The 27,793-nt window shown below is 52.6% G+C and overlaps 1 protein-coding gene and 1 long non-coding RNA gene across 7 annotated transcripts; one reads left to right on the plus strand and one right to left on the minus strand.

Moving 5' to 3' along the window:
- Nucleotides 1-275: 275 nt before the first annotated feature.
- On the minus strand, nucleotides 276-18,173 carry KLHL36 (kelch like family member 36). 5 transcript variants are annotated; one of them, XM_064581295.1, is made up of 6 exons: nucleotides 18,035-18,173; nucleotides 15,901-15,950; nucleotides 15,506-15,584; nucleotides 9,692-10,765; nucleotides 7,518-7,675; nucleotides 276-5,318 (listed from the first exon to the last, which is right to left on the minus strand). In XM_064581295.1, exons 3-6 carry the CDS (start codon nucleotides 15,566-15,568, stop codon nucleotides 4,763-4,765), a joined length of 1,851 nt encoding a protein of 616 aa, XP_064437365.1. In that variant the 5' UTR covers nucleotides 15,569-15,584; nucleotides 15,901-15,950; nucleotides 18,035-18,173; the 3' UTR covers nucleotides 276-4,762. The 5 variants fall into 5 exon arrangements, with proteins under 5 accessions (XP_064437365.1, XP_045746596.1, XP_064437364.1 ...); XM_045890640.3 differs by lacking the exon at nucleotides 15,901-15,950 and having other exon boundaries at nucleotides 18,035-18,168; XM_064581294.1 differs by lacking the exons at nucleotides 15,901-15,950; nucleotides 18,035-18,173 and adding an exon at nucleotides 17,890-18,008.
- LOC129046286 (uncharacterized) lies at nucleotides 18,079-27,793 on the plus strand. 2 transcript variants are annotated; one of them, XR_010408215.1, is made up of 5 exons: nucleotides 18,079-18,218; nucleotides 18,836-18,900; nucleotides 23,003-23,061; nucleotides 23,434-26,010; nucleotides 27,064-27,793. It is a non-coding gene; the product is annotated as an uncharacterized LOC129046286 (long non-coding RNA). The 2 variants fall into 2 exon arrangements; XR_008507288.2 differs by lacking the exon at nucleotides 18,079-18,218 and adding an exon at nucleotides 18,458-18,700.

Below are 27,793 nucleotides of genomic sequence, written 5' to 3' on the forward strand. Positions count from 1 at the left end.
TATAAAATGAACCATACCCTAGCAGGCAAATCATTTTAATGTGTTTTGAGAACTGAATATTCTGTATGGAATTAAAAACAAAGAAAAAAAATCAACGTGCAGAAAATTAATTAAAAATAGGTAAGACACAGAAAACCTTCGAGTGTCATAAAATTACAAATACGAAAGCAACAAATTAAAACACACGCACACACAATTACAGATTTTGGTAACATTAGTAGCCAGAACATACCCAACGAATTGCTTGATCGTCAAATATCTTACTAATTTTGAAAGGGTGGGGGTGGGGGCTGGTGGTGATGACTGACTTCAGTTGACCCCAAAGGATTCCAGTCTTCCTTCCACTGCAAGCAAACCGCTTTGAGAAGTGGAGCGCCTTTTCTCAAAGAAAACGGACACAGAAGGTTGATCCCCTCTGCCCCGTTCCACCATCACATTTGTACATTCATTGACCTCTTTTAACTAAGGCAACTGAAAGACAGTTTCTTGAGACCCCAACACACCCTCAGAAGGACAGAACATAAATTCTATTCCTGTTACAAAAGAGCGGAACTCACTTCCAAGCTGAGGGCAGTCATTCTGTAAAGTGCAGGATGGTTCACTGTTAGAGACTTCGTGCTGAAGACGTCTTTAGGCGGGGTGGACGGGAGCGGATGGGGACCCGGGCAAGCCCTGGGTTGAGCAATGACCCGTATGAGAAAGGTGACACGTGGGTCAGTCCTCAGGGATGGTTTCACCTCTGTGCACACCGCTGAGGTAGGAGCTTCAGGAGAAATGCAGAATATCTTAAGGGAATGAGAATGTCTTCTTGGCAAATCAGTGCCCTCTTGCTCAGTTGGGGGCCTAAGGCGGTCATAGTCACAGGCCGGGCAGGGCCAGGTGGGCCACGCAGGACCTTACAGAATTCAAGAGTTGGATCAGATCGCAGCCACAGAGGAGAGCAAGATCCAAGACAAAGCCACTGGAGGTGGGCGAGGTCCCAGTGCTGACCCGGGGGGCACCTGCTGTCTAGTGCAAGCTCAAGGGGGTGGCGACGGCGGGGGGGAAGGGGGCAGGGAGTGGGGGCGACGTGAAGTGGAAAACCCCGGCAGCAACCTACAAAACGGTTATTAGCAAATGGTATCAAAAAGTATCAAAACATTTCAAAAAACTTTAAAAACTGCCAGGCTTGGCAGACGCACAGGGCAGGATCTCCGAGGGCCTGTGGAGCTGCCCTACGCTCCAGAGGTTTATTCTGGGGGCCAGGACACGACCCCCTCCCCGCCCCTCTGAAGACACTCGGAATCCATGGAGAGGCCAAGGATGGAACTGCCCCTCCAGGGGCAGGGCCAGTGGTCTGAGATTCCAGCCGAAAGCTCTGAGAGACAGAAGGCCCGGGAGGTACTCCTTCGGCAGCTGCTGGGCTAAGCCACATGCCATGGAGGACCAGGGTAAAGATGAAGCCTGACAACTCTACCAGGGGCTGGGGGTGGGGTTGGGGGATCTTTCACCTCCCACATTGCTGCAAACCACTGAAAGGTCACCTGGCTGAGGGGCCAGGTATTTGGAACCACAGGTTAACTCACCTGAGCTCACCGAGTGGGATCTTGGAGCTCAGAGGAGGAACTGGGACCCCACTCCCTTTGGCATTTCGGTCTCCACCCAAAACTGAACACCCCTTAGGGTTGGCTTCTGGGGTTTCTACTAAGTCACCATGAGGTCACCTTATCATTAAAGAGCAAGGGGAGGAGCATTCAGAATATAATTCACACACGAGGTTTTCTGCTCAGATCAAGATCTGAAAGTCCTACCGGGCAGTCTTTCTAAAATGCTAAAACGCTAACACTTAACATCGAAAACATTAAAAATACCGATTAAGCCGTACGAACACACAACTTGCTAAGACAAGCTCTGTATATTTAAACAGCAGGAAGAAGTAACCAGGACTCTTCAGCCTTCTATTCCCCTCCCTTCTAGCGTGACAGTCACGTCTTAAGCAAACAAGGTGCCAACTTGGGTGAGGATCAAACTCAAAACATACAACTGACATGAAGTGAAAACTCTAGTTCTTTAAAAGTGAGAATAAAACCCAAAAAACCTGAATGAAAGCCCACTATGCTTATTTTGAAAGATCCAAAGAAGCGATTCTGGTGTTCTCCAACAACCTTTGTCCCTGCGGTAGGAAACCACACCACTGAGATTCTGCCGCTCAGATGGCCACCTGCAGGAGTGCATCCCCAAGCGGACCGCCCAACTGGGTTAAACAGCATCTTCTCCCATTCTCCGCTGGACGGCACAGCAGGGTGACTGCCATCTTAAAAACATCGGACAGCAGCTACCTGTCATGGGTCCCACCACCATGCTGCCCGGCGTCTGGGCAGATGCTGCCCCCTGGTCGTTGACGCTCCTTTCCCTTGACACCGATAGGCTCAACAACCTTTCTTCACACAGGGAAACCACCACCAATCACGTGAAGCCAGCCCACGAGAAGAAACTGATCAACCTTACCTTTGAAAGAACACTCCCAGGCCTAACCATATTGGAACCTAAACCCCGTAAATGAAAAGCCTGCCTTCAGAGTGGCAAGAGTGACACCACGAAGTATGAGGTGCAGGACACTGTACGGAACCCACAAGGCACAAGAGAGTTGAGTAGCGACCAGCACTGCACTGTTATCCAGGGACACGTCACGGTAGTCAAAAATAAGAGAGCGGGCTTAAGCTAAAAATGGACGTCTCTCCTCTTCCCAAGGTCAAAGCCATCCTGCTCCCCAAAGCACACATGGAATCTACGTGCTCTTCCCCACCTTCCCCTGGACTCTGGTTGAACAACCACCTCTTTATGACTGAGCACAGACCACATGTTCCATGCCTTCCAAAGGGTCCTCTAATAGTAATATCTTCCCTGGAATAGGAAGGGGGTAAGCTATCCCAAAGTTGGCAGAAGTTCTGCAGAACATTTTGTGGAGGGCTGGACAAGGTATGAGACAAAAAAAGGGTTTTGGGCTCAGTGAAGTTTGGAAACACTGGATTGATGGAAGGTTAACAGTTAATGTGGGACTTCCCAGAGACTTTAATACACTGAAGTACTGTGGAGCTCCATGAAGAGCGTATAGTTTTTGGTTTGATTGTTTGCATGCCTTGCAGAACCTCTCAACAGTTTGGAAGCCTCTAGGGACTTCCGCATGCACGGAACTAGCCAAGTCAGCAGACCCCTTGCCCCACTAACGACGGAGGGCACTGATTTATGTACTGAAGCTTTCAACACCCAAGCCACTCAAAATCACAGTAATCCTTTAAGGGAAAGGAAAAGAAGTACAGTAAAGAGATCTTTTTTTTTTTTTTTTTTTTTAAGGAAATAAGTTAACGGAGATTCATAGTCTAATACCAAGGTTAACAATAAATCTTGAGGTGTTCTCATCTCTGCAATCTGATCTTTGTCAAGGCAAAGATCGTGAACGCCTCCCTCGGCAAGCACGCTTCTCTTCCCATATCCTTGTGTCCACGGCAGCTGGGGCAGGGGTCCCCAGCTGACCTCCGAGGGCACACAGTTAGTGATACCTGCAGAAATCAGCGCGGGGCGGTCACACATCGCAAGAGGAGGTGCTGAACACACATTAATAGCTTATACGGACTGAAGGCACCGAGCCCTGGGAGGCAGTGATTTTGGCCCACCGCGCAATGAATGAGGGAACAGCTAGGACTTGTTAAAGAATTTGCCCAGCAGCACAAAACGACTTCGCAGTGGACGGCTGAGTTGGGGAGGGGGTGGGTACCTGACATCCTCCTTAGGGAGCAAGATGTGCTCGGCTCACTCATGGAGGGGCTGTCGAGGGCTTCTTGGAGCCAAGCCAGAGAAAACAATGGCAAATTCTAGGATGGCCACTTTTTCTTTCCTGAGAAATGAACAGATTTTGGGGGCTCAGTATGTCAGTAACATAAGAAAACAGTGGGTTCAGGGGAAAAAAAGCACACGTTACAGAAAAATGTTTAAGAGTTTCATGCCTTTTTTTTTTTTTTTTAAGTTTCTTGATTACCTGGACCCTTTTAGAATTCAGGAAGATTACCCATCAGGAAAACGGGACTACTCATAAACAACAGTCACCAGATCAGGAAATCCTGGTGGGAACGTCTCCCTGGTGAGAAGTCCCAGGTCTTGCCCTGTGGGGGGGCCTCGGAGTCCCCACTCATAAACATGAACGCACTTGACGTTGCCCATGATGGCCAAATGTGGACAGTGCTCAGTCATTCTGGAAATTGGTTCGTTTCCAGGCACCCCCTCTGCCCCTACTCCTGGTAGTTTTAGAATGGATAATTCTGAGGTGGGGCCCAGGAATCCAACAGCTCAGCCAAGCTGAGAGAGGCATGGACTGGGGGATCCCAGCTATCCCCACCACGGCCCCTAGTTTCGCTCACAAAAATTTCTGCATAAGCCCTGCCCTAGGTACTTCAGCGGGGGGCAGTGAGGTGGCATCCTCGGGGAGACTCAGAACGAGGGAAGAAGCCCTGCACAGAGATGAGGGGCTGTTTTCTGCCTGGGCCCGGGTTTAATTATTCAAGCAAAATAATATGTAAAATTATACAGAATATTTAATCGGTTACTGTGATATCATAGAAATATCAAGAATCATAAAAGTAAAAAAAGCTGCTAAGAAGTATATCATGGTTCCAGGATGCTACGAAGTTGTTGCTGGTCTAGACACTCTGGCAGGTGGTGGCGGGGACCAGGTCCCCGCCAGGCGCAGGCAGGGGGGGTGGGGGTGGGGGAGGGGGGTGCGGGGGCGTCACTGGCCCCGGTCCTGGTGCCTCTTGCCCTTGCCCTTCTTCTTCTTGTCCTCCAGCCGCGGCTTCAGGGCGCACACGCAGGCGGACACGCCGGCGATGGCCTTGGGCAGGTCGGGGCCCTTGCTCCACTTGTCCTTGTCACGGTCGTACACCTGCACGGTCTTGGAGAAGGCCGTGCTCTCCCAGCTGTAGCCGCCCAGGATGTAGATGCGGCCCTCCCACACGGCCACCCCCGACTCACTGTTGGCGTGCAGGAGGGGGGCCACGCGGGTCCACTGGTTGCACTGCGGGCTGTAGGCCTCGACGCCCAGCACATCGAAGCGCTCCATGGACTCGATGCTGTCGTCGCTGCCGCCGATGCAGTAGATGCTGTCCCCCAGGCTGCACATGCTGTGCCAGCCCCGCGCTGTGCTCATGGGCCGCCGCTCCTCCCACACGTCCGTCCGGTGGTCGTAGCACAGCAGGTTCTTGCGGTAGGGGCCGATCTGGTAGTCGTGGCCCCCTGAGATGTACACAAAATCTTTGTAGATGGTGCCCGCGTGGCCGTAGGTGAACCTGCGGGGAGACGGGGTGGGGACAGAGAGAGGCAGAGAGGAGGCTCAGGGCCGTGCCCGGGCTGGGACCTCCTGGCGCCGGGCCTGCGCTCTCTTCCCCTGACTAAGGCGGGGGGGGGCAACCTGTTCTCTGGGAAGACGGGAGGCAGTGGGGACCTGAGGGGACCACGCAGGGAGCAGGCACGCCATGCACACTTTACAGACACTGGACAAGGTCACGGGACAAGACGTGCCAGGGCCGGGTGGGGAAACGGACGTGCGGCTCGGCATCATGCCGCCTGGGCTCTGCCCCGCGCTCCGTTTCCCCCGCCCGGGAGTGGGGACAATCACGAGGCTGACCCTTTCTGGAGGAGCGGAAAACAAGGCTGTGCAATCGAGGCACACAGAGGCACCTGATCAAATTATACCGCAAACGGGAACCAAACAAAGTACAATTCAACTCTGCGACGTTCTGGAAAAGACCGGAGGGACAGTGAAATATCCGAGGGGCTCGCGGGAAGGGTGGGACGAATGGGTGGCACACAAGAGCGCCTCAGGGTCGTGAACCTCCTCTGTGCGACGCTGAGGACACGCATCCCCGCACTTTTGTCCCGAGCCACAGAACGTACAACACAGACAGCGAGCCCTCACTCGGGGCGACCCCCCTTCAGGTGCTGCAGCCACTCGGGCTGTAACAGGTCGCTGCTCGCGACTCCAAGAGGTTACCAACGGGGAAAGATGCTCTGCGGGGAAGGTCTAGGGAACAATCTGGACCTTCTGCTCAGTTTTTAATTTTCTCTAAAAAGTGCAGTGGACATAAAACCGAGAAGAAAAGAACAGAACCCAAGTGGAAACACAGATGACAGGAGAAGGGGAGGTGATTCAGGGGAGTGGCTGCACAGGGCAGGCCGGGGGCGGCGGGAGGGGAGCGTCTGGGAGGGCAGCCCGGGGCGGCTCTCGGGCTGGGCTGCGGGTTCATGGAGGTCCCGTTACACACACACACCAATGATCACAGCGTCATGGGCTATGTTGACTCCAATCCCGGCAGCTCAGGCCCATTTAGAAAGAAAAAACCAGGGTTGTTGTAGCGTTGAGGTACGTAAGTCACCCCAGCTGGCCCAGAGAAAGTGACGGCAGCAGATGCTCTTAGGACTACCGTGAAGCCTCACTTCTCCATCTGTGAAGTGGGATGGTGAAACAACAGTCCTAAACCTAGGGAGACCAGAGGTCTCGGTTTACCTACGACACCGTCGGTATTTACACTGTTAACCTCCCCAGTTCACTGCCAATCCTGGTTTGGATGACAAATTATGTGGGCGACTACCTCCACCCCACCAGGTCACTGTGGGGCTCAAGGGACTCGTCACTTAAAGCACCTGGCCCAAGAGATGGCACGGGCTAATCAGGAGCCACTATCCCGATTGCCTGAGGTGTTACTCCATCGCCTTTTTGGAACCTCTACACGAAGGTGGTAGCAACTAGAGACTGCAGGACTGCGATTCACAACCTGCGGCTTACGCCACGCGTCCTTCTAGCTCCCCAGGAGCCGTGCAAGACAGCTGCCCATGCCCCACGGCAAGACTGTTCACAAAGCGTGCTTGCAGGTTCAACTATAAGGAGCTGGTAAAATTGGTGACAAACACCTTCTGCTAGATCTGCGATGATGACCAGTGCTCCTAAGTGCAGACCTCGATGCGGAGCGCCTGAGGAGGAGTGAGGGCCCCGGGCGCTCCCCGGGTACTGGATGCTGTGTGTTGGGGGGTGAGGCCTCTAAGGAACATCTCGCCCTGACAGCCCTATGGGGCAGGTGTTATCACGGCCGCTGGGTCCACCTTCCCTTCCCTTACAGATGGAGTGAGAGCGGGGTGAAGACTCTGGCTCGTGTCACAGATCTGTCACCTCTTGGAACAACCCAAGCCCACACTCAGGACATTCCTAGGGAAAGCTCTTGCTATCTGAACTTAATACTCTCTCCCTGAAACTCCAAACAGACTCGGAAACTGAGGGAGATCTGCCTGATTGGCAGAGCAGACACGTGCACCCGGATGGTCTGAAACCAGAGCCCTGACTGGTCACCACCACGCCCTCTGCCCCCATGGTCTGCCCACGGTTATTTACAAGCCAGGAGATTTTTTTCCTGGAATTGAAGGTCAAAATATCTAGAAAATGAGGTGGACAAAGCCATCACGTTTGCGGAGTCCGCCACAGAGCCCCCCATCACCTTGGCAAGCCAGCCACGTAGGACCAGGAGTCGGTCTTGGGGCTGTAAGTCTCCACCGAGGAAAGAGCTCCATTCTCGTTCCGGCCGCCGACGGCCACCAGCATGTCTTCAATGGAGGCCAGGTAGAAATCCACGCGGCGCTGGTTCATGGAGGCTACCTGTGGAGGCGGGACACCTGTACCTTCCCTTGCCCACACCTGGACCATGTCAACATCGAGCACTGAGTTCCCAAATGGGTTCTATGGAACACATAGCCCAGGAAGGTCAAGTGGTGGCCAAGCGTGTTTGGGAGAAGGAAGTCGAACTTGAAGAAAAGGGGGCTCTTGAGAGGGACTTCTCAGAGCTCCCAGGACCCTGGAGGCACTGCAAGTCCCCAAGAAGGGGATGGAGAACACAGTTCCCCTAACTTGTTTGGCCATGTGGCTGACCTCATGGGCTTGAGTTCCACGGAACATACAGTTCAGAAACCGGCTTCGTGGTGTCCCGTAATAAAAATTCATCTTTCCTTTTGCTCCTCCCCACATGAGATACTTTTAAAATTAATGCTGATTGCTATGTGTTAAGAGCAATCAACAGGAAACTTAAAGCAAAAGACCCCATTTTTTTTGTTTGTTTAAATAATTCAGGTAGAACAGAGAAGTGAACACAGTCCCAGAGGAGACCACACCTTCAGGCTGCCACCACTACAATGCTTTTGAGGATGAGCTCCAAAGCTGGGAGCCACTTTCCAGTGGCAGGACATAGACTTTGGAGGAGAGTTTTTAGGGGGTTTTTTGTGTTTTTTTTTTTTTTTTCCAGAATAAAACAGAAAGGTCATTGGAGTCCATTCTGTGTTTTGTGCCCAGGAAAAAACCCCATCAAGTTAAGTAAAAACACTGAGGTGTGAGGTGGTGCCTGGGTGGCTCAGTCGTTATGCGTCTGCCTTCGGCTCAGGTCCTGATCCCAGGGTCCTGGGATCGAGTCCCGCATCGGGCTCCCTGCTCAGCGGGAAGCCTGCTTCTCCCTCTCCCACTCCCCCTGCTTGTGTTCTCTCTCTCACTGTTTATCTCTCTCTGTCAAACAAACAAAATCTTTAAAAAAAAAAAAAACAAAAAAACCCACTGAGGTGTGAGTATAAAGACAGGCTGATTTTCTAGGGTGGTGGCCTGGGGAGGTGTTCACGAGAGAAGGGTCCACCTTCCCTGTGCCAGGCGTTTGCCAACCGCCCTGAGCAACATACAGCCTCTGATCGTAGAATGACAATGCCCTCCCACCCCGTTTCCAGAGGCAGAAGCTGAAATTCGGAGGGCAAGGCCCAGTCTGAAATCCACAGCTATGACTTAGCCGAGGTGGGGTGTGAACTCAGGTCTGATGCCAAGAGCCACACTTGCCAGAATTCACCACACCTGCCAGCAGGTGTGAGGCTCGGTGGCCTCCCTCCACGAGCTCCAAACCCTTCCCAAAGAGGGGGCTGCAGGGAGACTCTGAGACAGGGGAACGGGGTTTGAACTCTGGGTCGAATCTCGAGACCGGCACTATCCAGCACAGCAGCCTCCAGCCTCCCGTGGGCCTTTCTGCTTAGACGTAAATCAGTTAAAATAAAATAAAAGAGGGAATTCGGTGTTTCAGTCCCACTGGCCACATTTTGAGGGCTCAATCGCCACGTGTGGCCGGTGCCTTGGGTATCGGGCAGCACGGGTGTGGAGCGTTCCTACCACCGCAGAACGTTCCACCAGCGAGCAGGCACCGCTCCGGACAATGACCTGGCCTGCACACGGAGGCCAGTCGGCCCTCACGCGCCCCGTGCAGGGTGCGGGCGCCGGGGAGCGTGGGAATCACGGGGCTCGTCACTTTATCGTCACGCCTCGTTCAGAAGCGGGACGGTGGGGGCACCTGAGTGGCTCAGTCGTTAAGCGTCTGCCTTCGGCTCAGGTCATGATCCCAGGGTCCTGGGATCGAGCCCCACATCGGGCTCCCGTCGGCGGGAGGCCTGCTTCTCCCTCTGCCACTCCCCCTGCTTGTGTTCCCTCTCTCGCTGTGTCTCTCTCTTCAAATAAATAAAATCTTTAAAAAAAAAAAAGAAGAAGCGGGACGGTGGCCAAGGCCCGGGGGGGGGTGGGGGGCGGGCAGTCAAGGCTAGGTTAAGCGACCAAAAAGCCGTCAAGAGTAAAGAAATAATCTGGCTTTAATCTCACCTTGATCCACTGTTTACAGCGGGGGTCATACCTATAAAGAAGATTGGACGCCGCATCCCCTCCATTGTCCCGGGAGAAGCTGCCGCCGGCGATGAAGATGAACCCCCCCAGCACAGCGACACAGTGGTGGCTGCGCCGGGCCGGCAGGGGCGTCTCCTTGACCCACTGCTCGCTCTTGGCGTCCAGGTAGCAGGTGTCATCGCTGAGCTCCAGACAGCGCTCGGAGACCTCGCCGCCCACGAAGAGCAGGCGCTCCTCGTTGGTGCGGAGCGCCGTGCGCTTAGTCTGCATGACCGGCTGGGCCGCCAGGCTGTTGTGGTAGCGCACCGCCTCCTCGATGAAGCCCTCGCAGTTGGCCTCCCGCGGCAGCAGCGAGCACACGGCCGGCTTGACGCGGTGCAGCAGGTCGTTCTTGGGGATGAGCGGGAAGTGGATGTTCTCCAGCACCTGGTAGGCGTGGGCCTCGCGCTCGGGCTGCTGCGTGAGCCACTGCAGGGCGGCCTGCAGCAGGTCGTGCTCGCACTCCCGCTGCACCTCGCTGCTGCTCAGGTAGACGCACAGCTTCTGCATGGACACGTTCTGCAGGAAGTCGGGCGTGAAGGACAGCGTGCCGAAGCGGCTCAGGATGAAGCCGTCGATGAAGGCGTCGAGCCGCTTGAGGCTGTAGATGGAGGCCAGCTCCTGTAGGTACAGGTAGTTGTCCTCGCTCACCTCCTGCTCCAGGTACTCACAGCAGAAGTCCACCGCCGTCCAGATCTGCAGCAGGTGGGCCGTCTCCAGGATGTAGTCGATGTTGCCGCCGTCCAGGGCCAGCTCCCCGCCGTACAGGAAGTCCACCACGGCCTTGAGCCCGACAGAGGAGGCGCCGACCAGCTCCACCTCCTTCTGGAAGGCCTCGCGCATGCCGATGGTGAACATGGAGTTGAAGTAGTCGCTGCACACGGCCAGCAGGTTGCGGTGGGCCGGCACGCGCTGCTCGTCCGCCACCAGGACGACATCGCAGAAGAGCCCGCGCAGACGCTGCTCGTTCAGCCGCTGCAGCACCGTGCTCGAGTGGTCGGCCCAGTGGTACACCTGCGGCAGCAGAGAGCTCGGCTCAGGGGTCGGCTCCCAGGGGGAGCACGCCAAGCCCCTCCCCGCCCCGCTCCCCGCTGCAGGGCCCTGGGGTCAGTTTTCCTCATCTGGGAAATGGGCATGATGACCACATTCTGTCTCCTGAACTGCTCCCATGCCTCATCCTAAACGCCCTCATCCTCACTCGGGAGACCAGGCAAAGGGGGCTGAGAGGCGGCTTGTGGCTTTCCTGAGATCACACAGCTAGTGGCTGGAATTCAAACCCAGATTCTGTCCGAGTGTTGACACGGCCGGAACTTACAGTACAATGAAAGAGAAGGGGGAACAGGAGATCAGAGAGTCTGCAGGAAGTAAGGGTGTTTCTGTGTGTGGGGGTGTGTGTGTGTGTATTGTAGCTTTCCTTCTTCCTTTTCAAATGCAAGTCCTAAAGGGGCGCCTAGCTGGCTCAGTCGGAAGAGCAGGAGACTCCTGATCTCGGGGTTGTGAGTTCGAGCCCCATGTTGGGTGTAGATTACTTAAAAATAAAATCTTAAAAAAAAAAAAAAGTGACGGGGCGCCTGAGTGGCTCAGTCGTTAAGCGTCTGCCTTTGGCTCAAGTCATGATCCCAGGGTCCTGGGATTGAGCCCCGCATCAGGCTCCCTGTTCGGCAGGAAGCCTGCTTCTCCCTCTCCCACTCCCCCTGCTTGTGTTCCCTCTCTCACTGTGTCTCTGTCAGATAAATCAATAAAATCTTAAAAAAAAAAAGTGATACATCAATTGCAGTTTCTAAAAACTAACTTAGCATTTTCCCTTCCTTCCTACTTTCTTTCTTTATATATACAATTCTTAAAATCTTACTTTTTCTTTCTCTCTCTTGTCCTTCCTCTTTTCTTTCTAAATAGAATTCCTGGAACTTTTCTTTCTTCTCTCCCTGCCCCTTCTTTCTTTCTTACTGTGGGACATGAGCAAATAGCTCTAAAAACTGCTATCTTTTAAGGAGAGAATAATGTAATGAACACTGGGTATTATATAAGACTCTGACACCAATAATACATGTTAATTAAAAAAAAGAAAAAGAAACCTGCTGTCCTATCAGGACGGTGAAGTTGCTCAAATGTAGCCTAGCCAACACTTGGACAGAATCTGGGTTTGAATTCCAGCTCTGCTGCTCACTAGCTGTGTGATCTCAGGAAAGCCACAAGCCACCTCTCAGCCCCCTTTGCCTGGTCTCACGAGTGAGGATGAGAGTGTTTAGGATGAGGCATGGGAGTTCAGGAGACAGAATGTAGTTATCATGCCCATTTCCCAGATGAGGAAAACTGAGGTTCGGAGAAGCGAGGAAACTTGCCCAAAGTCCCACAGTGACCGAGTGGCAGGGCTGGGATTTGAAGGTAGGTCTGATTTCAGAGCCCAAACTTTTCATTGCCATACAGCATCGGAATTAACAAAATAATAAAAAAATATGAACAATTAAAATGGATTAATTCAATCAATTCAGGTTGGGAGACACTGACTGAGTGCTGTAAGCCTGCCATGTGCTTTGGAGGATACAAAGATCCGTCAGACCAAGACAGCAGCTCTTCCATCCTTAGAAGACCGATTAGGCTCCGGGCATTCAGGATCTGCATGCTGCTTGATTCGTTTACCTCAGAAACACCACAAAATTCAGCACAGGGAGACGGAGGCTGTCCAAACACATCTGCGAGGCTGCTGGCCTATTTGAGGGTGTTTGAGGAAAGGGGCTAGCTGGGCTCTAAGGTTGCAAGGGGAAGTGGTGGGGCGAGGGGTGATGGGCTGAGGGCTCCCTGCATGCATTCCTGCAGGTCACCTCTCAAGCCATGCCCTACTGCATTGGACTCATCTCCTTCTCCGCTTCCTGCCTCCAACGCATTTGTGATTGTGATACTTTACTTCCCTCCGGTCCCTCCTGGTCCAGACACTTCCCACACCAATCACGCCATCTAGACCACAGGTGCAGGCCACGTTCTCACACTCTGCTGAGGACACCAGACAGATACTGCCCAAAGCTTCCTTCCAAATGTGCCAAGCGCCAGGCTCTGCGGCTGTCACGGTACGGGACGGTTCCTCCGAGGTCCCGTACAGTCTCTCGGTCTATTCTGGTTACTGGCAGAGAGAGCCCGGCTGGCCTGGTATGGGCTTCTAATGAAGCAGAAATGGCCAGGGCTCCAACGCACCCTGGCTTGGGGCCCCTCTTTTTTTTTTTTTTTGCTTGGGGCCCCTCTTGGGCGTGGACTAAAGGAAGGAAGTGTAAAAGCACCAGAGCAGTGCAGGCTATCTCGTGACAGCAAAGGCTCAGAATCCTGAGAAGTGAGGGGCATCGAGTGGGCAGGCTGCCCAACCTGGCCCCCCGTTTGTCTCTAAGCTGGTGGGGATGTGGCACCACCACACTTAAATGGGTGTATACAGGACCCCCATCTGCAGTGCAAGAAGAGAAAGAGCCCTCCAGGGGGCGGGGTGGGGAGGGAGGGACAGCCCCAGATGACAGCTGCCGAGGGGACCATCTGCTCCAGTGAGCCGGGGCAGGGAGAAGAGCAGCCACTCTTTCTAAAACTGGGTCTCCGTGCTAAGTAGGCATGTTTCATTCTTCACCTGGGTCTCAACTACAACCCCCTGTTTCTGGTTATTTTCGTGTAGCTGCAAAGATGAGCACTTTCAAAAAAAAAAAAAAAAAAAAAATCCAGAACAACATGACTTCCCAATTTTAAAGGGACATGAGTAACAGTCTCGAGGCATTTCCTATAATTTGGAAGGCCCAACCCCTACATTCTTTGATGGTATTAACCCTATTCATTCCTTTATTTCCTTGCCTTCATCAGAGCAAGGCAAGCTAGGTGAAGGAACACAGCCACTCAGCAGCTAACCTAGCCAGAATGTAGCAGGTATAGGGTATTTCATATTAAAAAAAATCACCATCGAAACGGATGAAGACATTTCGGAGCAGATAAATGAACAGTGGCCGTCACACTAGGTAAGACTCTAGCGTGCTGGGAAGGAACCACCTCCCACTACACAGCAACCAGGATGAACCTCGGAAGCGTACTAACCCGTGAAAGGAGCCAGGCACACGGGTGTACCTACCCCCTGGTCCCATTCACAGTAAGTTCAAGGGCAGACAAAATGCCAGTCCCGGAAGCTGGAGACTGGGACGGGAGGGTCTGCTAACATTCTTTTGTAATCCGGGTGCTGGCTACAGAGATGTGTTTAATATCTAGAAAACTGAAGATACACTTACCATTTGGGTTCTTTCTTTAATACAAAACATTAGAAACATAAACAATCTAACCAAGGAATAGGTTCAGACAGAAACAAACTCAGGATGTGGCTTTAAGGGACAAAGATTTCTAGCACTATCACACTGAGAAAGCTACACTGTCTCTGCAGCCAGGGTCCGAAACAAAGCCTCTTTGAGACAGCCGCGAGACCTCTCTGGGTTTTCACAGCAGATAAAGCCAGGCTTGGCAAGCGCCTTCTCGGGAACTCAGATGGAAACAGGAGCCCGTTTCTCTGGAGAACCAACCTCTCCTGAAAATTACACCCCATTTTCCTATCATGCACATCTGCAGAACCTCTGTCCCTCTTTTTTCCCTTCAAATCTACAGGCTGCTCACAACTCCCTTTATCTAAAGTGCTATTTTCCTTAATCTTTTTTTTCAATCTTCTTGTAAGATATTTTTTTCCTAACCGTTCCCGTGAAATTTTAAGACCACACATATTCTGCATTATCTGTGCATGAACCATATGTACAGCTGCTCTAATCACACACACACACACACACAAACAGTAAAATTCTTTCTGCATCCCCAAGAACCAATTCTGCCCCCTTGGGAGTAATACTGGTTCCGTTGAAAATGCATGATCTAGGGGCGCCTGGGTGGCTCAGCTGGTTAAGCAATGTCTTCAGCTTAGGTCATGATCCCAGGGTCCTGGGATCGAGCCCCGCATTGGTCTCCCTGCTCAGTGGGAGCCTGCTTCTCCCTCTCCCCCTCCCCTGCTTGTGCTCTCTCTCTGTACCAAATAAATAAATAAAATCTTTAAAAAAAGAAAAAAAGAAAATGCATGATCTAAGGTAATCATAAAATTTATTAATCTCTAAAAGAGCCACTTTTAAAGAAAAGAGGGTGTTATTAATATTTATAGAGGAACAGGTGTAAAGAGAGACTGCCCTGCAAATCGGTCCCCCAATCCTTATTTCTCCAGTAGCTTGGGGGACAGGGGCTGTTCCAAGTCCTCTGAAGAGTCTGCTAAAGGTATAGATTCCCAGGTCCTGCTCTCAGATTTTAATTTAGCCCCTCTGGGGTGGGGCGGGGCATATGCGTTTCTAATTAGATACCTTCTCCTGGGGTAATGCTGATGTGACATAGTTTGGTAGCCTGGCCCTGGGGAACCCACTCTCACTTGCTCCTAGGGTCCCAGTAAGTCACGACTCGGGGGAGAGTCTGGGTCCTTAACAGCCAGGGATGCAAAATCCCATGGCTTTTCTTTCGCCTCATCTACCTCTTCAGGTTGAGGCGAAGAACAAATGGGTCGAGGTGTATCTCTAATGTCTCCCCCCGCCCCCCACTCCTCTGAGTTTAGGACGTTTTCCATCCCCTGCCCGTACTGCCTCTTTATTCATCATTAAGGAGATTACCCCCACCACCAAGAACAGAAAGTCTGTCTGAACATTAGGAATGAGCTCATCAGAAAAACACCACCCCTCTGAGGCAACGTGCACAGGTGGAGAGCGACTACTCACAGACCTTTGAGGATTCGCTGATCTTGTACGGCCGTGACACTCGCGTCTGCCGGCTTCCCTCCATCATAAAAGAGACCGCAGCCCTAGAACGAGAACAGGACCTCTGAGCTGCGATACTAAACCCTAGGCCGTCTCTCTGTGTCAAATAAATAAAATCTTTAAAAAAATACACCCTAGGCCGTTCATTAATCGCAGCTCTGCCGGCAGACATCGATGACAACCGGGGTGCAGTCACACGGAGGAAAGAGGGAGAGAAGACCGTATGTTATCAAGAACACTCGTACGCGGAGATGAAAAAAATCAGGTTAGAATCCGAATCAGATGGGACATCTAAGGTTGTTCATTTATTCACTAAAACCTGACACCGTGTGTTTTAGGCCACCTCCTACAAATATCTACCTTTTGATGCTTGATCCCGAGGCGGGCTTCTCCTTCTTTGAAGGCTTTGGCTGGATCAAAATTATAATGACAACAGTTATCATTTCAAAGCCCAGACTGTGACCCAGGAACCAGGCTAAGGGATGTACGCATGCGATCTCATTTGAGCCCAACTACTCAGCCGGGCTGTCACATCCCGTTTTACAGATGAGGACACTGGGCTCCAGGTCATAAAGCTCATAAACGGCTGGGACTCAAACCTAAGCCTGTCCAGCTTCAAAGTGGGCAGTCGTGGACCCTTCACCAGGAAGCTCTGCTGAATGTGGCCCAGTGTTTGAGAGTATCTTACTTTAAAAATATCATGATGAAGGCCAGGATGTGATGCAGTGACGACAGACACATATGAAATACAGCCACATTCTAGACACAGGTGCTTTCCTTCAAGTGTGTTCCTAGGTCTTCACGGATTTAATCCCCAGAAAACCCCCAGAGGCCAGCACTATTATTCTCCTCAATTTATGGAGGAGAAAGCTGATAGTGATATGGTCACTTGCCCAGTGTCACACGGTCAGGAAGGAGCGACAGATGTGGGAATGCAACCCAGGGAGGCTTCCTTGCTCTCAACCCCTAAGCTATCCTGCCTGGCTATTTAAAAAAAAAAAAAAAAAAAAAAGCTTACAAGCAGAGTGCCCTGCCTAAATCATCCAGTATAAAACTGAACACTTCTGTTCACCTCTCCAGACCTCATAATCACCCCTATGGGATGCGCTGGTGTATCAGACAATGTGAAAGTTTCTTCCAGCTTTGAAATGCCAACTACCTCACTAATAGCAGTACAGAGCCAGGCTTTGGGGGGTTTGGGGGGATGGGAGCACAAAGGAAGGACTACCCTAGCTACATGGGCACAAGTCACATACTGGGTTTAAGGAGGAATTTTTTCCTCTGCTCTGAGTTGAGAAGAGTCCATTTGTTACCTACTGAACAAACAGCCCAGGCTAATAACAAACAATGTCACAAGAAGCAAGCACTGTGTCAAGATAATGGGGGTCACACTGAGGGAGGGGGTCCAGCATTCCCACGGGAGTAACTTGGGGCACAATCCATCCTGTCCAGCTCCCTGGGGAAAGGAAAGGACAACTAGATTTTTGACAAACTAGCAACTTTGTGACAAAGGCCAGCTGTACCCACCCCTGTCCCTTCTGACTGCCTGGGGGCCGCTAGAGAGTTCAAGAGGGAAAGGTAGGAAACCAATATTCATGCAGTGCTTGCTGGCTGTTTAGGTATCTTAGGTATCTTCACCCTCTGAGACAGGTGCCCAATCATCTCTGACGCCCAGGCTCAGGTGGTAGAGAGGCCTGCCCAAGGTCACACCCCAGAAAGCAGCAGGTCCCTCTCTCTCTCCACCACCCCTGCAGCCAGCCTGGGCTCGGGTCTGCTCTCAGCGCTGAAAGCTTTCGTTTCTAGGCCAAGATTTCTTGAGAGAGTTTCCCTGGTGGAGGCTCCCTTTTGTCTCGGGGCAAGTGGTTTGGGGCCAACGTGTGTGGGAGCGTTGGGTGTCAGCCGCCTCCTGGGCTTCCCGGAGGCAGATGAAGGGGTCAAGGCCATCCACAGGGGCAGGGGCGATCCCCAGTTCCGCGTCAAAAGGTCTTTTAGTAAACACGGGAACAGAGGCTCGTCCGGACGGAGGGTCCCCAGGGAGCCTGCTCTCCGAGCTGCTTCCCGGTTCCCACCCTGAACCTGGCCGACCTCAGCGATCGGGAAACGGACTCGGACGCCCGCCGCAACTCACCAGCTCCGGGTCTCGCGGCCGCCGCGGTCGCTCGCCCGCCCGCACCCGCACCCCGCGGCCGAACTGCCGGCACAACGGCCGCCGGGCAGGCTCGAGCCGGCAGCGAGGAGGAGGCGGAGGGAGGCGGAGTCGGATCGCGGCCGGGCCCGCGCCCGCGGCGGGACGCGGGGACACTCACCTGGGCCGCGCGCGCCAGGCCGCGCAGGCCGCACCTGTCTCACCTGCGGTTCTCCCTCCGCCGCGCCCCCCAGCACCCAGGGCCGCGGGGAGGGAAAGGGGGCGGCGCGGCCGGGGGTCACCGCTCGCTCGGGTGGGCGCCCCCCTCCGCCCGGCCCCCATCCCCCGACGGCGCGCGCGGACGCCCACCTGGAGGGCGCGCTACGGGAGCGGCGCGGGGACCCCCGGCGGTGGCGGGACCGGGCGGGCGCGGCGGCGGGGCCGGGTCGCCGGAGCCCCGGGTCCGTCCTGCTGCGCAGCCATGGCTCCGCCAGGAAGTGCGAAGCCGAGGGCGGAGGCGGCGCGCGCGGCCAATGGCGGCGGCCGCGAGGAGGTGGGCTCAGGCGGCGCCGAGGCGGGGCCTGCGCCCGGGGGGGGGGGGGGCGGCGCGCAGGGGGAGGGGGCGGCGCGAGGGGGAGGGGCAGTGCGTGGGCTCCTGCCGGGGAGGGGGTTGCGGCGCGCGGGGACAAGGGGGAGCGCGCGGGGCCGAAGCAGGGGGTGGCGCGCGGGGCCGGGGGGGAGGGGTGGTGCGTGGGGGCTGGGGGGAGGGGTCAGCGCGCGGGGTCGTGGGGGGGCGCCCACGTCCGCCACAGACCCCCGTCGCCCAACTCGCTCCCGCGTGCGCGGGGGCCCCAGCCTCGCACCTGGAAACGCCCGCTGGGGTCCGCCACCGTCCCTGGCACAGCCCTTAGGTACCGACCCGAGTACTGCCAGGGGTCATCGCGGCAGCCTCCTGGCTCCCTCACTTCCTTCCAAGTCTTAGCTCATCAGTACGCTGCGCTCACCCTAAGGTGAGGCCTCCGCTGGCCCCTCTAGGTAAGGACAGCCCCCCACGCCCCCATCCCCCGCTCTGGCCACTTCCAGCTTTGCGCTTCACTTAGCTCTTAGCACCGTCGAATATTACAAATCACTTTCTTATTCATTCGGCTTATTGTCTCTCTTCCCCACTAGAAACCTTCCAGGAAACAGTTCACTGTTGGTTTTATTCCTGGCTGGGCCCCCAGGACTAGTACAAGGTAGGTGCTCAGTAATCAGTAAGTATTTGTGGAACGAATGAATTTAAGCATCACCCACCAATCTATGAATTGTCAAACTTATGTCATGCTACAGCATGGATGAACCTGGAAAGCATTAGGCTCAGTGAAAGAAGTCAGGCACAAAAAAGACACAGATTGTATGATTTTAGTTATATGAAGTGTCCAGAAAAGCCAAGTCCACAGAGACAAAGTAGGCTGGTGGTTGCCTAGGTCTGGGGGATATGGAGGTGACTGTTTAAATATAAGGGATTTCTTCTTGGGTGATACAAATGTTCTACAATTAGATGATAATGATGGTTGCACAACTTGAATATACCAAAACCCATTGAATTGTACAAGTTAAAAGGGCAAACTTACGATTCGTGAATTGTATCTCAATAAAGCTGTTACAAAAACAAAAAAACAAACAAAAAACACCTCTCTCTCCTTGTTTTTCTACTCCCTGCCTTCTCCGGAAAGGATTCAGAGCATCATTCAGGGCTGCATAAAGCAAGGCTAGATCCAGCCACTGAAGGTGGGCCAGGACAGAAAAGAAAAATAGGGATGGGGAGTCAGCATGACCAGGCAAATACTCAAGGCTTGTCTTTGTTTTTTCTGTGCTAGACACAACACTCCACTCAGGCCCCTTCCATCAGATAATTCCCAGCGAGGAACCATGTGGTCCCTGAGCAGCCTGGGTCCAGGCCCTGTCCCACCCTCACCATGCATTTCTCCCCAGAGGCTGCCTGCCCTGAAGTGTGGGGGGAGGGGGATGGGTGGCAAAACGCAAAGTAAAGGTGCAGCCGTGACAGCTTGACTGCAGGTCTCATGCCTACAGGAGGGGCAGATTGGCCTGGGTAAGCTCTCTCACTTTCTCCTGAGTGCATGTCACATCCTGAGCCTGTTTCCTCACCTGTGAATGGGGTCAACTGAGAGTAGAGCCAGCCTGCCCTTCCCTCCCTAGTTCAGCCCACTGCACATTCACACCCTGCTTCTTTCTGAAAAGCATTACATTTATGGCACTTGAAAAGAAATTACTTTTGATAATTGGGATTTGTATTAAATATCATTAATTTGGTTTTTTTTTTTTTTTTGGAGATTTTGTTTATTTGACAGAGAGAGACACAGCAAGAGAGGGAACACAAGCAGGGAGAGTGGGAGAGGGAGAAGCAGGCTTCCCATGGAGTGGGGAGCCCAATGTGGGGCTCGATGTGGGGCTCGATCCCAGGACGCTGGGATCATGACCTGAGCTGAAGGCAGACGCTTAACAACTGAGCCACCCAGGCCCCCCAAATATCATTAATTTGTTGAGAAACAAAAGTATAGAAAGTATCTTTTTAATTTAAAAGGAATTAGGGTAAAACTAACCCTGGAACCACCTAGAGGATCCTTTGAATGCTATTCTCACTGTTTCTTCACCTCTCTTCCCTTTTCTGTGGGGACAAGCACACAGTCACCTGTCAATACTTTACTCCGGCATCATCTTTACTCTAAGCCTTACTTGCTCATCTTTGGCCCTCCCTTGACCCATCTCCACTGTAAAACAGCTAATCCCACATCTCATTCTATGTCTGTATCTTGACGCATGAATATATGCTATTACTTGAACGCATTCATTCATTCATTCATTCATTCATTCAACAGACTTTTAGGGAACTTCTACTATGTGCTGGGCGCTGTGGTACGTGCCAGGGATAGAAAGAAGACATTTTCAGGGGCGCCTGGGTGGCTCAGATGGTTAAGCGTCTGCCTTCGGCTCAGGTCATGATCCCAGGGTCCTGGGATCGAGCCCCACATCGGGCTCCCTGCTTGGCAGGGAGCCAGCTTCTCCCTCTCCCTCTACTGTTCCCCCTGCTTGTGCTCTCTCACTCTCTCTACCAAATAAATAAATAAAATCTTTTTAAAAAAAGAAAGAAGACATTTTCAGGAATTTTAGGGAGGGAGGCAAACAAGTAAATGAGCAATTACTCTATCATGGTCAGTCTCATGTTAGGGTTATATTCGGGGGCTATGGGTGGGAAGTATTCTTTTTTATAACTGTAGTTAAAGATTCCCTCTCTATATATATACATATTACATACATAGTAGATAGATGGAGAGATATAATACAGGTAGTTAGATATATGTATGTATCTCTACATGTATATGGATATATATCTGAGAGATTTAGCTATAGCTATTCATTGTGAGAGCCTATCATTTGGCATTGGCATCTGTCCACCAGCTGTTGGATCCTTTATGAATGAGAAGGTACACAACATGATGGGAGGTCTGGAATAAGGGCCTGGGACGAGCTCCAGATTCCACTCGTGATCTTGGCCTGAAAAGCATGCAAATGTGGCTAACTTGAATTCATCCTGTTTTCCCCAACACTTAGCTCACGACCTTTTCACGTTTTTTTCTTTAATATTTTCTCTCAAGTTATAAAAGAAGTGCACGCTTAACTTGGGAAAGACGGACAAGTCCAAAAGGAAAAATAAACCACTCACTTCTGCACCATCCAAAAATAATCATTGTTAATATTGTTGTGTCTCCAGATTTTTCTCTTATATAATTTCTTTACGATAATAACCACACTAGCTACAGCTTACTATGTGCTAGGCATTGCTCTAAGCTCCCTGCACTTATTTACTCGTCTCCCTGCCTCTTTGAGGGAGGTAGTATTACTTTCCCTGTTTACAGATGGGGAAACTGAGGCCCAGAAAAGTTAAATCGCTTGCCCAAGGTCACAGAGCTTGTAGGGAGCAGAGCTGGATTTTGAACCCAGGCACGCGGGCTTCATAGTCCACAGGTCGAAACTAACCTTGCCCTCTGCACCATCATGCCTCTGTGCCATGGGAAAAGTGAGGTGCACTCTGTGCATGGAAGTTGGAAACACAGACACCCATGAACGGGGAAAAAAATCGCCCACCCCAGGAGAACAGCTCTCAGTACTTACGTGTAAATCAGCCCAGTACGTTCCCCATGCATAAATTCCCCACGCAGCTATGCAAATGAAGTCATGTGATACAGGCCCTTTGCTAACTGCCTCTTTTCCTCTTTTGCAAATATCAGTTGTTTTTCTCATGCTGGTAAGTTCTCTTCTGCGATATGCTTCCAACAGTGGCATCCAAGTCCTCCATCTTCATTGTGCACTTGACCCTCCCTCCCTATGGGGCATCTGGCTGCTTGTGCTGTTAGAAATAACGCCAGGTGAACATTCTTATACACACACCTTTGTGCACATCCCTAATGATAAAGCGGAGTTGCTGGGCCAGGGGAGTACGTGTTGGTAAGGCTCTAATCAACCCCCCAAAGGCTGTCCTAGTGGATACCCCCTGACAGCGGCTCAGCACCCTGACACTTCTGAGATTCGGACACCAGGTGGAACCACGGCCAGCTCCATCATTTGCAGGGCCCAGGGCAAAGTGAAAATGTGGGGCCCCTTGTTCAGAAAGTAGGAAAAAGCTATTTCCTTTCTTTGCAGTCTCTGATCTGTCCTGGTGCTTTTTATTGGCTGTTTCGTGTCGTGTGCCCTGGGGGGATACTTGTGGGGCACGTGCAGACCCTCACAGCACCTGGGGCCATGTAATCTGGTGGGCAGGGCCCAGAGGCTTGGCTCTAAGCCTTCCCGCACCTGTGCCCAAGCCCCCACTGAGCGACAGCGATGTAAACCTGTGACCCAAGGCCACCCGCACGCGCTCCACTGTCCCACCCGGCCTCGCTTACACAATCCAAACCCCCAAAATAGAATTATTAAGAATTTCCAGACAACCATCTCAGAGCGTTAAACCCCAAGTGCGGGGCCTGAGTGTGGAGCTCTTGGACACTGCCGGCCAGATGGGGCAGGTGGGACTGTCACCAAAGAGGGACATGTGAGGCTTGTGTTATTTCTATTCTCTCAATACTTTAGTTCAAAGACACGTCACAGCAGAGTGCCCCTGGTAAAGAACGTCATCTGGATCCACAGACGGGCAAAAAAAGGGCAGGCGAGGGGCATAGGCAAGGGAGGCCCAGGTGAAGGGCAGGTCACACACAGGCCCTGTGCCACACTCCCTCGGTGGCCCACGTCATCCTTGTGGCGGCCTTCAGGGTCTGTGCTACTGTTCTCCCCACTTTACAGATGAGGAAGCAGAGGCTCTGCAGGACTGCATAGCACATCGATCGAGTACCACGCAGACGGTAAGTGCAGGAACCAGGACAAGACCCCGCGCCATCGTGGGTGGGCCAGCGCCCAGACTTAACTAGCGCGTTAGAAGTTTCTCTGGAAGGGCTGCAAGCTGCTTTCCTTTGCAGCTCCCGAGTTGGTGCTGACCTTCTGGTGCCCAGGAGGTCACAGCCCATAAGGAGGGGAGGCAGGGAAGGGTGTCAGTGAGCTGCCAGCCAGGCTCCCAGAGAGCAGCTGGGCTTGGCGGGGGGCAGACCGTGAGGACCGCTCCGTGCAGCCAGCCCTGCCCCCCCGCAGGGAGTTTGCAGGCTCCCCAGCCTCCTGGAGGAGGCGGGAGGGCGGAGGAGGTGGGCCTGTTCTCTAAACAGTCTGTTCTTCTCACCAAGGGTTTGTCCTTGGCCCAGCTTCCCTCCCAAAGGCTGAGTAATCTAGAAAAATTGCAGCCCGGCATAAAGGAGCAGGCCCAGGGGCCAACCAGGATCACGAAGTCAAGCGGAATTCTTGGCCTGCTCACTCTTGTAAGTTTGTAACCATTTAGACCCGAGGACAAGAAGCAACAGATGCCTTTGGAGGATCAGGCCCGCGTGGTTAGAGCCTCAGCAGGAGACTGGCCCCAGTCCGTGGATCCTCAGACCCTCATCTCAGATTAAAGAAAAAACGCCTCCCTGCGATTGGCACTTGCGCCTTCCTCCTTCCCTCTCATCCCCATCGCTTTTCTCCCCAGCTCTGCCTGGGTCTGAGCCCTGGCCTGGCTTCTGCCCCCCAGCTGCGAACTGGACCAGCTACTTAGCTTCAGCGTGCCTCAGTTTCCCCATCTCCAAATGGGGTGGCACTTGTTAAATGACGTCATGCATGACCACCACTTCCCGTGGTGCCTGCCACATACAGCTGCATGCATATGAGCTTTTGCTGAGGATGCCTGACCCTCTGCAGGCCAGAGAGCAGTTCTTGGCTGAAGCCCCTGCTTCCCATAAAAATACGAAGTGTCGGGAAGCAGACACTTCCTATTAGTCATGGACACCTTAGCGTTCATCAGCTTAGGGCGCCTTCTCAAGATCATGCTGTGACTAGAGGGGAAGAAAGATACCAGCCCCCGGACAGAGGTAGCGACAAGGCGGCAGGGGAAGCAGGTATCCCAGAGAAGCTGTCCAGGAAGCTCCCTGTGGATCACGGTTTCACCTGGAGCCGGCTCCGTCTTGGGTCTTGTCGCTTACCACGGAGGCCCCTAACTCAACTGGCCTTGCCCACAGCCTGACTCCTCCGTGACCTGCCAGACGGACCATGTGCTTCTCTTCCTGCCAACGGTTAACATGAAATGCCTGGGACTTCAGGTTTGCGAACCTGGTTTGGGTCCAAGGCCAGCAGGTAACCCTGAGGGTGCCGTATCCTACTCTGGAATCTTCAGACTTCTCATGTGCAGAATTAGACAACACGAGTTAGTTGCTCGTAGGTCCGCTCGTTGGTTACACCCCTGCCCTCCCTGGTGGAATGATCACGGACAACGTCCCAGTGTATTCCTGCGTGTCTGCAGAGAACCTGGACCCCATTCTGAATCCGGCATCGGGGATCAGTGTAGGGGAGGCAGGCAAGCCGTCAGGCTCTAGAACCGTGTTGTGCCCACCACGTCACCCACGTGGGCATTTCAATTTCAATTAGCTAGGTTTACATAAAATTAAAAATTCAGTTTCTTAGCTGCTTGAGCCACAGTTCAAGTCCGTCACAGGCACACGCCCTGGTGGCTGTGGTCATGGGCAGCAGAGGTTACAGGACATTTCCGGCATCTCAGAAAGTTCTACAAGAGATGCAGTCCTAGCTGCATGACTTACTGGCTTCCTAGCACTTACTAGCTGCATGACTTGGAGCAAGTTACTTACTGCTCTGGGGCTCTGTCTCCTTACCTACGAAATGGGAATTAATCCACTCCACAGCAAATGCTTAATTGAGTGCCTGCCAGGTATTCTGCGAGGGGCTGGGGATACAGCACTAAACAACACAGATAAATAAAATCATGGCCCTCATGGAACTGACCTTTTTTTTTGAGAGAGAGAGTGGGGAGGAGTGGAGGAAGAGAGAATCTCAAGCAGGCTCCATGCCCAGCAGCAGAGCCTGATGCAGATGCAGGGCTCAATCTCATGACCCCAAGATCATGACCAAGAAACCAAGAGTTGGACACACAACAGACTGAGCCTCCCAGCTGCCCCATGGAACTGATCTTCTAAAGGGGGGCAAAACCAGCATTTATCTCTTGAAGTTGGTTTGAGAATCAAATGAAATAGAGCAGGAAAAGCACTTTACATGATTCCTGGAACATTCTAAGTGCTTAATAGGTGGTAGCTGCTATTACTGCTAGTAATCTGCTCAGCTCCCTTCTCCCACGGCCCTGCTAACTGGGATGGGTAAACACATAGCATTCAGGCCTCCACTTCTTATCCTATACCCAGTGCAGACATTGCTAATCAATCACAGCACACTTTCCACTGAACCCAGAAGTACCTATGGGATTCTCAGAATAGAGCATCAGGCAGCGCTCTCAGACACATTCTCTCAGAACTCACATCACCCTGTTCAAAATCACCTCTGCATTCTTCTACAAGCTGCCTGCCCCCCCCAACCCTGATGCGGGGACCCCTTAGGTCCTGTGGAAGCTCACACTCCAGGCCCAGGCCTGCCCCCACTTAGGAGAAAGAGTAAGTGTCTGGTCATTACCTTGTCAGCCAAGCAGCTGGTCCTGCTCTGACCTCCTGCCAGCAACAAGCTTCTTCCTTTTCTGCCTCCTGGAGCGGGGTCTGGCCTTATTTGCACAGGGCTCCTGGGGTCTCGAATCCTGTTCTTCTTTTTTGTTCGAGAAAAGTGGATTGTTTCTAAGCCAGGCAAATCAGTCCTGGACAAAAAGGTCTTGAGTGAAGCCCAGCCCGCATCTGAAGTGGGAGAGACAGACACGTGAACATGCAATTGCAATATGGGTAAGATAAGGGGAGGGTGGAGGTGGCCCTGTGTTGCGGGGACCCAGGGGAGGGAGGAACGCTGGGTCCCTGGAGTCTGCCTCACCAGGTGGGGGGCAGGGAGGATGCACATTCTGGACTACAGCCTCCAGCCAGACCCTCTGAGCTGTCTGTCCTGGTCCCTTTGTCCTCCACTGCACAGACTGACCCGGATGGCCCTGCCTGACGCAGCAGGGCTGTCCTCTCTCTGGATCCTAGGTCGGTTTGGTTTTGCTGGTCCATTCAATCATTCATTCAGCACAGCGTGTAGTAATGATACCTGGTATAAACCTCGGAGTTCAACTCTTGTGTCTACCATTTACCAGCTGTGTGACTTGGGTGAATTACCAAGACTCTCTGTGCCTTGCTTTTCTCCTCTGTGAAATGGGGTTTACAACAGAGCCTACCAGTGAGGGTCTGAGTCTCAGGGAGGATTTAGCGAGATATTGCACGTAGAGGGCTTAGCACGGTGCCTGGGACACGGCAGTTAAGTATGCAATACCAGCACTGCTATTGTCCGTCACACGTACATCTCAGGGTCTCCAGAGAGTTTTCTTTTTTGTTGGCATGGTACATTTCATGAACTAAAAAAATTTTTTTTTCAAATACTAAACTTTCCTGGCACCCCTGAGATAAAGCTTACCTGCTCATGACACATAGCGATTGGGGATTGACATCTGAGCTATTTGCAAGGATAAATGGGGGATCAGTAGGCAGGTGAAGGAGGAGGGGTATCCCACGCAGAGGAGATAGCTGGTACAAAGGCTGGGGGGATGAGGCAGCAGGTGAGTCCAGCAAAAACCGGACCTGGCTGGAACAATGGGCACCTGACCTGCAGGGAACAGCAGGAAACAGGGTCTCCGCGAAAACAGAAACCCGTCAGCACTGAGCTGGGTGTCTGGCACTGGGTGATTGAGGCAGCTTTATTTTAAATTCCACAAGTGCACCATGAACTTCGAGAAGGAAAAGCTCAGGTAACTTTTTTTTTTTTTTTTTTTTGGTCACACTCAGTATATATTTGTTGTCTGTGTCAAGTTTTAGCAGGTTTGAGGCTCCTTTTCGTCCAAGCTGCAATTCATGAGTAGAAGATGCTGCCCAGCTGCCACCCCCACCCCAATCCTGCCCCTTGTGAGTATCTGAGGCTCCTACCCTGGATGCCTGGGGGCTTTCGGCCTCCTCCCCTTGAGGACAGCCTGCAGCCAATGTCAATGGCTGACCAGTGTCAGAGTATAAATATATGGCCCTCTTGCCTCAAGATGGAGGGGACGATTTTGTGGTTCTAGTCAAGCTCTCGAATCCCAGAGCTCTTTCTGGGATTAAGCTGAGAGCACCCTTTGCTGGGCTTTCTCCTGCCCTGTCCTGCTTCTTCTGTTCCTTACAAGTTTCTCCGGAGAGCTCTCCCTTCATAAACCACTGTAGAGAGTTCAGGTCTCAAGATCTGCTTGTTAGACACCTGACCTAAGATGCTACAGATGAACAAGTCTGTTGACACCTGTTGTTTTGTCCTCGTAAAGTGATAGCCCTGCCCTTACCAATCCTTTCCACCTTAGTCTGGCTTTCCCCAGACGCAGACCTTGAGGCTAGGATTCAAGTTCAAGTAGTGAATTTGGAAAGTGCAGAAACACTGATCAGGAGGAGGAAGCAAGGCAGCAAAGGGAAGCCAGCCGCTTCCGAGGGTGGCGGGAGCTTTATACACAGGGAACTCTCGGAAATAGTGGAGACCACACACCTAAGGAGTGGGGCAGGCAGGGTACTTACACAACAT

Source organism: Mirounga angustirostris, unplaced genomic scaffold, assembly GCF_029215605.1.
Source record: "Mirounga angustirostris isolate CCGP_5_RB_7025 unplaced genomic scaffold, mMirAng1.0.hap1 SCAF_16, whole genome shotgun sequence".
Taxonomy (NCBI): domain Eukaryota; kingdom Metazoa; phylum Chordata; class Mammalia; order Carnivora; family Phocidae; genus Mirounga; species Mirounga angustirostris.